We start from the raw sequence: 12,516 nt of genomic DNA, 5'->3' as shown, positions 1-12,516 counted from the left end.
GCTAACTCCAGATCAGCAATAAACATGCTTCCACGCACACATGAGCCTATGGCACCTGTCTACAATACTCATCAGTTCACTCAAAGGGGATCAAGGTAGACAAGATGCAAGTGTGAAATAAAAACAGCAACTAGTTTACTGGTGGGAAAAACATTTCCTCTTCAGCAGTGAGGCACTTGCAGTGATGTTTGGTGCACAGTCAGTTACCAAGCAGTGTACTTTTTCAGCAATTCTGTCTATCATTAATGCACTTTTTATCTCTGTTATGTATGTCTGTGTGTGTTTGCAAATTTGGTGACTCCAAAAAGTATAGTAGCTATCTTCGATCGATCTATCCATAGTGATGGAGGTCCAAATATTAGCTGTCAAAATGACCAGTTCTACAGTTATCACCTCTGCTTTTGCTTTGTCCTTGCACTTGTTGTACTTAGCAGCAGCCATGGATTTCAGTGTCTTTCTGCTTGGAAGAATGTAGTTTGGGTCAGGTTTGGACTAAGGCCCTAATTCTTAAGGCCCTTCATCTTCAATCTTCATACTAAAGGCCTGCAAGTCCTTGATGATCATGTGAACCAAAGCTTCATCCAGTCTGAGTTTTACAAAAAACAGAACACACAGTAACATCTCAATTATAAAATGTTTTGCATTAAAACAACACAATAAAGGTTATTTGGGTGTATTATGCTATCACAGCTAACAAATACAAATTATCAAGCACAGTTTATTATTTGTATGTAAAAAGATCTACAGATCTTAGTTCATTTCATAGTGATGTAAAATTTACAAAGTAAGCCTGGCAAAGTTCATACCACTATACATGTTATGTTACATTTGGAATAGATTTTAGCATGTGTTAATATTAAAGTTACTGAAGCATTTAAATTTTAAAACTGAAGCATTTAAAATTACCATCTGGAATCTTAATGGAAAATGAATTATGTTTTTAGGTAAATGGGCACAATCCAAATTATCTCTTTTATTATCTCAAATTAACTCTTTTATAACAGAAAGTGGGGAAGGTCTTGAAAAACATGATCAATCCATGGGTCACTGCTCAAAATATGCCAATGCCGGTGAATGTTAAGTTTTTTTTTTAAATTGGAAAGGTGGACATATGTGCACACAAACGTAAGAGGGGCTGAGTCGTTAGCTCATGGAGGATGATAGAGAAGAGTATCATGAAATTAGTGAGATCACTAATTTTCCACAGGTTATTACTCAGTTAAATGTCATTGTACCCCCTATAATGAAATCAATGTCATTATTGATGCAAATGAGTCACACTCTTAAAAGATGATTGCATGGTAAACTGAATGAATGATGATAATGAAAATGTAAGAATACAGTTGTCATTCTCTTTTCAAAAAATCTCAGTACGAAACTCTGAACAAATTTTCTGAACCTATACATCTATGAAAGCTCTGAACTCACAATCAGATATTAAGGTAAAATTAATAGAGGGTAACCAGGTATTGATATAATCCAGGAAGCATATTCCTGGACTATTTTCCACTTTTTCTATTTTTCCCCACACAAAAATTGTCATCAGTGTATCTATACCATACCCCAATGTACTGTAAAAGTTCATTGTTAGAATGTGTAAAATCTTGTTCAAACTTCCCCATAATAAATGTGAATGATTGGGAGAACCGGGAACCGATAGCTGTACCTTGAATCAGTAAATAAAACATTATGAAACAATAAAATTTTTTTGTCAATATTTCTTGCATGAGTGACAATAAAACTTCTGTAGGGAGCTGTGGATCACTGTTGTTTAAGTAATATTGTAAAGACTAGAGGCTTTGTTGACTGGGGGATGTTGTACATTTTATAAATCTTCTGCAATGTACAATGTACAAAAAAATGTGCTGCAATGTATAAAAGCTTATATTCATCTTCCTGAATCAATGCACCCATCTTTTTTTTTTTTTTTTTAAACAGATGTAATTTCTGCACTAATCTGATTCACAATCAGATTTTAAGGATCAGATAACAACAGTTTGTATGAGCTGGTATCTCTAAGTTGTTTTTCTTTTTCCTGAACATATGCAGTTTAGTCTTGAATCAAAAAAGAACCATCTTTATAAATAATGATGGATGATGTCTTACACCTGTGACTCTTTGATGATGTGGCTAATGGGGTGTATTTGTTCTCCTTGACATATGTATGTTGAAATATGTATGTATCTAGTGGAGGGTTTTGGGAAAATTCTCCTTTTAGTATTAAATCAAACTTACTGTGAAGAAAAAACACCTCTTTGATTCTATTTTACAGTTTTTCAGGACATGCTATCACTTCTTTTTGTAAATGTTTGACCTTTGCTCAGGCTCAGGCTGCTTTGCAAAAAAAAAGAAAAAAAGAAAAAAAAAGCAACATATAGATGCACATGATTTCTGTCCTTATGAGCATGTTTTGACCTGTAAATGAATCAACAGGCATGCTTAAACGACCATATTTGATTATCCATATTTGATAATGACACACTAGTGAATTGTCATATTTTACATTTTACAAGGTTTTCACCCTACTTTGTAACAAACCTTTTGATTTTCTATTACAGTACTAATCACAAATTTTCTTGTTTTTCCTTCCTGCACAGAAGTAATTCTATTAACTATATTAATGGATCACACATATTTTAATTAGCCTAAAATATGTAAATGAAAGTAATCGTATTTTCAAGACTTTGAAAATTAGTTGAGGCCAACTAAATAGCAAGCACCCACTATTTTCTGTCTCACTTGTAACCCAGCTTCCAGTGCTCAACTGAATGTAGAAATGCTGTGTTATGATGATAGCACTCTGTTATGTTCCTTTTTATTGTAACTAAGCACGAATGTTTTCATGTTGTTTTTGATGGGATTCCTGTAATTCACTCAGGATCTGAAGGAGTGCAGTTAACTGTAGTCTGACATTTTGGCTGATGTACCTGGGGCACTCAGGATTTGTGGGGCCAGTGGTGTCCCCATTACTTCAGGCTACCTTATCTAGCTAAAAACCTTGAACCTACTGAGCCTAATTGTTTATTACTTACAACTTTCTATCTTATTTACCTGGATGTGATATATCAATTGAGAGGCAACACCTAACCATGACATCTTATGTCATGAAAGTAAATGGACAGAATCAGAAAAGACACTTTGGTAAAGCTAACACAGGTGAGGGGTCATTACAAACAATGATATACTTTTAATTAGCCTTTAATTGGTATCACAAAAGTGTAAAAATAACATTGTGAACACATTTTGTACTGACAAAAAAAAAAAATCTGTGTTTTAAACCCTCAAGCAGTGTATTTAGGCTTAGGCCTAATAGTCAAGTTAATAACAATTTATCTAATAAAACCTAAACCTAAAGAAAATCTGATTTACATGTACCAAACAGTTACATATGTATTGATCATTTTTCAGTCTAAACTACATAAAATTCCAGTGACATATTTCCCATAGACTTCATACAACAACAACAACAACTACTACTACTACTACTACTACTACTACTACTACTACTACTACTACTACTACTACTAATAATAATAATAATAATAAGTAACTAATATAGCATGAACATTTTTGGCTGCACTGAAAAGAGGGAAACACTTGTGTACAATATTTTAGACAGTTGAGTTTGGACGTTGTTGATGATGTAAGGCTCCACTGCCCTGTTTGCTCTTCCTCCAACAGACACATATGATGATACCAACAATTACTGAAGTGCAGACTACAGCAATAATGATGATGTGGCTCATTTTAGATATTGCATTATCTTTTTGACCACCAAAGGAGTCATCAAGGTTTATTATGCTGATATTAGTCAGGTGTGAGGGACTAAAGCACACAAGTGATGAGACATTCTTGACTTTATCTGAGTTCTTTCTCAACCAGTCTCGAAGTGGTATGATGTCACTGTCACATCGCCAGGGATTCTCAGTAAGCACTACTCTGTCAACCTTGGTTAGTGAGTTTAAAAGCTCCTGTGGTAAATATGATAGAGAGTTATTTTGAAGCTCCAGCTGATATAAGTAGGAAATACCATCAAGAAATCTTCCTGGAAGATAATGAATTTGATTATTTTCTAAGGATATGTTGACTAACTTAGGAAGGCCTCTGAACAATCCTTCCTCAAGCCTCATCAGACGGTTGGTGTGCAGAGAAATTTCTTTCAGCTCATGCAATCCATTAAAGGCACCAGGGGACACATGGGAGATCTGGTTTCTGCTGAGCACCAAAAGGCGTATCTGGGTTAAATTACTGAACACATTTTCCTCAAGCTGGGTTAACATGTTGTCATACAGCCACAGGTCCTTTAGGGGCATTGGTCCAAAGGTCTTACAAGACAGAGTCTGAAGCTGGTTGTCATAAAGTGAGATTTGCCGCAGACTGTGAAGATTCAAAAAGATGCCTTCAGGAAGTTTAGATAATTGATTATTGGAGAGATAAAGCTTCTGTAGCTTTAGTTGATGTGTGAATATGTCTGGTGACAAATGTATAATTACATTGTTCTGCAAATGCAAAGTCTCAAGGTTAATCAGGTCCTCAAAAATGTTGGCTGGCATCCCTTTTAGAGAGTTCTCATGAAGGAACAATAATTTAAGGTTTCTAAGTCCACAGAAAGTTCCCCTGTATATTTCTTTAATGTTATTTTTCTGTAGCATGAGCATTTCCAAGTGAATAAGACCCTCAAATGCCTTTTCTGGAACAGACGTAAGATTGTTTTTGCTTAAGTCTAAGCTCTTCAAAGTTTTAAGCGGGCTAAGCAGAGACAAAGGGAGTTCTTTTAATTTGTTGTTGCTCAGTGTGAGGGACGTAAGTGATTGCAGATTTTGAAATAAGTCCTCTGGTAGAGAAAACAACTCAGTTCCTGTAAACCCTAAAGCAATAAGGTTGTGTGTCTTGTCAAATGTATTGGGTAGAACCTTACTTATTCTAGAGTCCCGTACAACAAATATTGTAAGAGCACTGGAAAAAGCATCAACATCAGTTGGTTTCAGTAAAGAAACACTTGCATTTGAAATATATATAGCACTTGTAGTTGTAGGGATAGTGGATGGAAAATCTTGAATTTCATGGCCTTGACACAGAATTTGGCTGTTCCTGCAGTGGCAATGCTGTGGACATCCCCAAACAATTGCACTCACTGCACAAAGGCAAAGAAGTATATACTGTCCTAGATCCATGGACTCCTGGAAGGAAATGAAGCAGATTTTCAAGTAACTTATACATAATGTAAATACTATAAATAGATAAATAGAAAATAAAATGGGGAATATTTTTCTAAATAAAGCTTTTCATATTTTTTTCTCTTCCTAGTGTGAATAAAGTACATGTGAATTCCAAGTTTCAGTGAGGTACACTTTCAGTCACCTTATAGCACATTGAAACACACAATCTAAAGTTATAGAAAATGAGAAAAATTGTACTCCAGAAGTATTGACACTTCAGATGAACTGAGTACAGGTGCTCCATAATAATCTGAATGAGTATGAGTAAAAAAATTGTTTGAATATAATTTTCTTTTAATAAAAATTACTTTCACATGACATGGTTTTGGATGCTGCACATAGCTAAAAACCATGGGCTGATCAATATGAAATAAGACCATGAAACTTTTGTTCTTTTCTTTTTTTATCTTTGAAAAAGTCTGAATAAACATGAAAATATAAGAGTCAAAGCAGAAATTCATTTCAAATTTTACTTAAATGAAAGCACAGCAGTTTAAACATATTTTATGATTTACCTAAACTGTTTCCCCTCTTCCAGTTATTCCATCTACTAGATGAATCCTGAATTCATAACCACAAAAAACAACCTGATTCAGCACCTGATTCAGTCCCCCAGGGGGCTGAGATTTCTGGTTGAGACTATGCTTTGCTGCTTCTCACCGGTGTGTGACTGGAAAAATCATGTGTGTTAATTATACAGCAACCTTGGATTCCTTGAAAGGCACTATATAAATATAACTTTACACACACTAACCAAAGAAACAAGACATAAGAGGTGAGCTGAGAATATGAAGAGTACAGGAATTTTAAGTGCACTAGCATTATATGATATGGTTCGTATATGATATGTGTTATGTGTTGTTATCTTGGCAAAAGTAGAACACAAAACATACTAAATTGACAAACTGTAATACATGTTTTGAATCTGAGAAGCAGAAAACAAAGTGTTTTTAAAAAGGTATTTGGTCTTGGTAAAGTATTACAGACTTGAAAAGAAAATTTGAAATTAACCCATGAAAGTATAACACTTTCCAAAGCTAATGCAAAAATGTTTATGAAATATAATTTATGCAATTTTTAACTGCACTATTTCTGATAGTCAGGTAAATTATGATGACTTTCTAGACAACTGAAGAAATAACATTTTGCTACATTCATTAAATGCTATTTTTCATCACACCTATCATGCACCCATGCTCACTAGCCAGTCTGTGTTATAAGTACATAGACTCTTCTAGCGCATAGACTCTTATAAGTATATAGACTCTGGTCCATCTGTTGTCATGCACCTTTTTAACCTTTTCATTGCTGGTCCTGTCTTAGCCAAGCACAGTTTTTTAGAATAGACACAGATCATCTCTGAAGAATGTTGACTGGTTTTTTAGTTTAATTGTCATTTAATAGATCTGCTATATCAGTAACCTGACCTTGTGCCAGTGTTAGTTTTTGTGCTGTGTTCTTTGCCATGAATGTACTCATGTTTATTTTATGTAAATCCTCTGAACAAATTATATATTGTGTTTTCTTTCCTTCATATATTTATCATTCATTCACACTCTCCTCAGTGTTCATGCTGTTTCTGTTGGTGTGTAAATATGAGGAATAACTTTTAATGACAGTTTGATTTAGACAGTCTAAATACTAAATAAAGATATATGAACTAGTTGTTTACTTTTAGATTTGTGGCTTGTAGCATTGTGTGACACTTTACAATTTATGCCCAAAGAGAAAAAAGCAGAGATTCCCACTCCTAGCTTCAGGAAGCCTATGTGCTCAGCATGTTTGGATTTTTCCTGCTCCAAAATACCTGACTCACACAGTGACTACATGTGATGAGTCATGTGATGAGTCAAACAGATATGGTAGAGGAATCCTGAAGTCATAACCACAAAAAACAACAAAACAATTTGACACACCATCTCCATCTCCATCACCAGACTAAGACACAAGTAACTGCTTACAAGCTTACTAAAAGTATTATCCTGTTTGGACATCACCATAAAAACTGACCTGAAAATGTAGCTACTGAAAACCTGTCTTGATGCTCCTTGTTGAGAGATTGATTAGGGTGTGTTTGTTTCGTGGCTTGTTTCTCCCTTTCTTCTCTCAAGTTCTCTCTGAAAAGTTCTCTGAAAAGTTCTCAAGCCCCTTCCTTGCCTGTTTTCTAGAGGCAGATGAAGGACGGTAAGTGTGCCTAGCTGATTTATTTAATTTGTTTCCTGACCACTTTCAGCTGTATTCTCAAGGCCAACTGGGCCAAGAAATAAAGCCCTGTGGTTCTGACTCTAAAGCTCTACCAGATACCTGGTCACACCTGTTATGAATATATAAACTATGTTCATATGCAGCTTTACATTTATGATTGGTAGACAATGTTATTCAGAACAACTTACAATTTTCATGTTACAAAAGTAGGCAAGTGTAGTGTTGGAGTCCTGCCCAAGGACTCTTACTGGTATAGCATAGAGCATGTGCCTGGATTGTACCCCAGTCCTCCACAGGGGTGGGTGCATTGTTACCCACTACACTATACCAACCACAGTTTCATCCCTGGTTGGTAGTAAAAAGAAACAGCAGGCCTTCTTAATATTACAAACAGGAAGACAAGAAATGACTAAATTCCTTTAAATCTGTGTTGCAAAATACAGAGTTTCTAACAAATATCCTTTATTTGCTTGAAAACACTTTATCCTAATCACATTTCCTTCCATTCAAAACAGAGAAGACAGTGTTTAAACCATGTTTCCATTTAGTTCTTAGATTGAGTAATTTAGGAAAGATAATTTCACTTTCCATATGCTCAGGTCTCTCTTGTTCCTCTTGAACTAACACTTGTGTATCTGACAATATGAAAGCATACTGTTTAATAGGTTCAAATGTTCTTAATATACATTACACTTGATAGTTAAGTGCTCAGAGGTGTTCTTTCTACTTCTCTATCCAGTTAAATTTGGTTCCATCTTTATCTTTAAAACAGCTGAGATGTTTTCTTCAGATTCCAGTTAGTGTTTACATACTCTCCTAGTTATTTCCCATATTATCCACAGTTCTCCCTTGTGCCTCTTGAATTAACAATTGTGTATCTAAAAGTATACTGTTTAGTAGAAAACCAACTCCCACCCTTTATTATCTATTCCAGTAAAAACAAACCACATTACAGACAGACCCAAAATTTTAATCCGAGTAACTATTTAAACATATAATTAATTAATTGCTGTGATTTCCTTTTTTTTCCCTGTAATTGTTTTAGAATTTTGTCTTTCATTAAGTGCTAATATTATTTAAATGCCAAAGATCTTTTCTAGCCTCTTTATGTTAAGAAAATACAAATACTTTCTATTAAATGTTTGCAGAGTACATTGATGTTTTAAACATATCCACTATGTTATTTTAGATCAGTGACTAGCATGTAAATTTCTATCATATTCAAATGTTCATAATATACATTACCTTTGATAGTTAAGTGCTCAGAGATGTCAGTGGTCTTCTTTTTAATTCTTCTTTTTAATTTTAATTATTTAAATCATCAGTTAAAGATGATTCCACATTTTCTTTTACACAGTTGAGATGTTTTCATTTCTAGTTCTTGTATATTCCCCTAGTTATTTCCTGTGCCATCCTCAGTTCAGAACAGTGCATAGTCCTTTTCAAACATTCACAGGCTTGCCCACATTATTTGGAAATGTGTCAGGGGCTGGTTTAAGTTTCCGCCCTCTTGTAGGACTTTAAAAAGGCAGAATGAACGTGATTCTAAGCATGACTGAAGGAGACAGAGTTTCTTCTTGATGGCTTTCATTGGGTTATTTGTATAGGTTTTATTATTTTTGCCTCAGTTAAAATCCTTGCTCTTTGATGTGGCACTGATGAGGTACTGAAGTTGTGGTTAAAGCAAAATGTTTAATAGAGTAACAGATCAACAGTGTTAACCTAGACTTCCCAAGCTATAACAAAGGTGCATTCAAAAAACCATGGATTCATATGTTATTATATTTAATTCTGTGGAATATCCTATATTACTGTCCATGATTTACTTTACCATGAGCTGGGCTCACTGGAGTCAGTGTTAATGAGCAGAGTACAAGATCACATATAAAGTCACATGCTAATTCACTTTAATTTCCAACAGCTAGACTAAATACTTGGTAGTTGTTCCTTACTTGGTGTGACAGATAAAGAATGATTTTTCTACCACTTTTATTTCAGAAAGGTTGATTTTGGAAAGGAAACTGACATCTGGGCAGAGTTAGCTGAAAGATACATTGTTTACCCTATTCACATAAGATAGTTCAGCATGTTTTAGTAACATTATTGTATAGAGTTAACTAGTAAATGGATAGAGAAAATAATATTCTTGCAAACTGTTCTTTGCAGTGCTGAAACCAAACCAGGAGCACTAATAATGCCATGTCACACAGCATAAGATACAGTAATGCTACCACAAGACAGCACAAAACACATACTCATGATGAATACTTGTGCTGAATAAATGAAATTTGTGAAACTTTGTCTGTTTAACAAGGTTTATTAGTCAAATAATAATAGTATATTTAAACAATATGACTTAATAGAACTGTATATCATACATAAGCCTGAAATTCCTAGCATTCGCTTGTGTTAATATTCATTCAAGCATATTGTGGTAGATGAGTCAGAGAAAAGTAAAAATAAAAGACTGCTGATGGAGTTTGAGAACATATAGAAGTTATTTCTGCTTCAGAGTCTGCCTCAGAGTTTCACTGCAGTTGTGGTCAGATTGCTAATTGGTCAGGACTGTTTCACTCACATGGTTATTATCACTGCAAATATTATAGGTCATGCAGAAGTGCTTGCTTTTGTTTGCTATAGCATGCCAGTCAAATTCCTACTTTTATCATAGATTTTGAGTGGGATAACTTCACAGGTTAAATAGAACTGTTTGCACCCTTTTGCACGATAATGATTAACATCAAGCAAATTCATTGCGCCCTTCATTCTTATAGGCTAAGCCACGTATTATTAATTCTTCTTACCAGTCAACATCTAAGATATATCAAATGATTGAGGACATGCTAGGTGAAATCTTTCTAAGGTTGTGGTACACTGTGCCATTGTATGAGAACAAGCTACAACTTCAAGTCACCCAGTATGTATTTGGTAACTGCACCTTTCCTTTGCCAAAAGATCTGTGCTACCAATGCTGCTCAATATTGTTAATCCATGCAGTGCAAAATAGCAATAAAAACAAAACTGCTTCTTCACTTTCAGTCTGTGGTCTGTATCTCCTTATCATGCCTCAGCAATACTAGTTTGGGGGGGGTGTGGACTGCACAGTGTATACGTCATGATTAATGTATAGCAGTAGATTTCAGCAAAAGCCGTTATTTCTGTTGCTCCATAGGGGATCACTCACTCTGTCTCTCTCTCTCTGTTTGTGTGTGTGTGTGTGTGTGTGTGTGTGTGTGTGTGTGTGTGTGTGTGTTGTGTTATTGGGTGCAAACACGTGTGTGAGCATATTAGTATGTATGCATGCATTGGCAGTTTCTGAACTGTCATCTTATTTGAGGATGACAGATATTTGTACTGCTCCTTGGAATCCTTGTCTGTTGATTCAAAACACTTATCAGAGTGAATTCCAACCACATTCTTACTTTTTAAAATTTGTTCTCACGTGGAAAGAGTGAGTCCATGTGCAACAATAAATAACAATAAAACACACTCATCTAATACTGGAAAAGGAAAAGTGTTTGACACCTCTGACACCTCTGTTTTAATCATGAGATTAAGAAGGAAAAACAGGAAGTACATGTATTATAACGTCACATCATGTTATTGGCACCCTCATTGAGCAAAAAAAGTAAAATATATTTGTTGTTTATATACTTGATCTTATACTGAAAACATGACAGAATCCAATCTACAGAATTCTTATGTATATATTATTAAATTATAGAGTATACATTAAATTATGGAGTAAGTTTCAACTTTTAAGTTACCATTGTCCCCTTGTCATAACACAGGAGTGTAAACTGAAATAAATATAAAGAAAATAAATAATTTTAATACAAAATGTAATGTCCTTTTAAATTACAATAATTACATCATCTTAAATGGGTAAATAAATGAATCTACATAATTGCTTCCCTAGTATTTCAGTGGATATTAGATGCAATTAACAAAGTCTGAAGATTCTGCTGCTTCTGCTGCTTCTTGCTGCTAAAAGAAAATTACTTGACACAAACATCCTGTAAGTAAATGTCTCACATTTCAAAGTAAAGTATAACAATAATACATAAACCAATTTTTGGAGGCAATATAATCAGAAAACATAATAAAATTACATAAATTAAATGAGACAAAAGGTAGTTGACCTTTTATTTATTTATTTATTTATTTATTTTTTTGTATATCGGCCACCTTGGAGTCAGACTGGTATTTGTCTGTCCATCAGTTCTACAATATATCCTCTAGGGTCTCTGGTTTCCTTTTTCCTTCAAACACAGGAAATTAGGTCAATTGGCTATATTAAATTTTCATGGTGTGTGTGTGTGTGTGTGTGTGTGTGTGTGTGTGTGTGTGTGTGTGTGTGTGTGTGTGTGTGACTGTGTGTGTCTGCATGTCTAATAAATTTGTCCTGGTATGAGTGTGTGTGTGAATGATTGTGTTTGCCTACTCAGTGGTAGATGGTACTCTGTCCTGTCTGTGGTCCTATCTCCCCTCCCTGCACCTGATTCAGTCCCCCAGGGGGCTGAGATTTCTGGTTGAGAGTATGCTGTGCTGCTTCTCACTGGTGTGTGACTGGAAAAATCATGTGTGTTAATTGTACAGCAACCTTGGATTCCTTGAAAGGCACTATATAAATATAACTTTACACACACTAACCAAAGAAACAAGACATAAGAGGTGAGCTGAGAATATGAAGAGTACAGGAATTTTAAGTGCACTAGCATTATATGATATGGGTTGTATATGATATGTGTTATGTGTTGTTATCTTGGCAAAAGTAGAACACAGAACTAAATGGACAAACTGTAATACATGTTTTGAATCTGAGAAGCAGAAAACAAAGTGTTTTTAAAAAGGTATTTGGTCTTGGTAAAGTATTACAGACTTGAAAAAAAATAAATAATTGAAATTAACCCATGAAAGTTCCCAGATGAAAGTATAACACTTTCCAAAGCTAATGCTAAAATGTTTATGAAATATAATTTATGCAATTTTTAACTGCACTATTTCTGATAGTCAGGTCAATTATGATGACTTTCTAGACAACTGAAGCAATAACATTTTGCTACATTCATTAAATGCTATTTTTCATCAC

The 12,516-nt window shown here is 34.6% G+C and overlaps 1 protein-coding gene across 1 annotated transcript; it reads right to left on the bottom strand.

Moving 5' to 3' along the window:
* Positions 1-3,611: 3,611 nt before the first annotated feature.
* lrrc15 (leucine rich repeat containing 15) lies at positions 3,612-5,174 on the bottom strand. Its single transcript, XM_035524043.1, has one exon. The coding sequence runs from the start codon at positions 5,172-5,174 to the stop codon at positions 3,612-3,614; it is 1,563 nt and encodes a 520-aa protein (XP_035379936.1).
* Positions 5,175-12,516: the final 7,342 nt, after the last annotated feature.

The sequence above is a fragment of the Electrophorus electricus genome, chromosome 7, assembly GCF_041902795.1.
Source record: "Electrophorus electricus isolate QZ-2024a chromosome 7, ASM4190279v1, whole genome shotgun sequence".
Taxonomy (NCBI): Eukaryota; Metazoa; Chordata; class Actinopteri; order Gymnotiformes; family Gymnotidae; genus Electrophorus; species Electrophorus electricus.
This window is presented reverse-complemented; position numbering and strand designations above follow the sequence as displayed.

Excerpts from the sequence above, each read along its gene's own strand:
- lrrc15 (XM_035524043.1), bottom strand. The coding sequence starts at position 5,174 with ATGGATCTAGGACAGTATATACTTCTTTGCCTTTGTGCAGTGAGTGCA.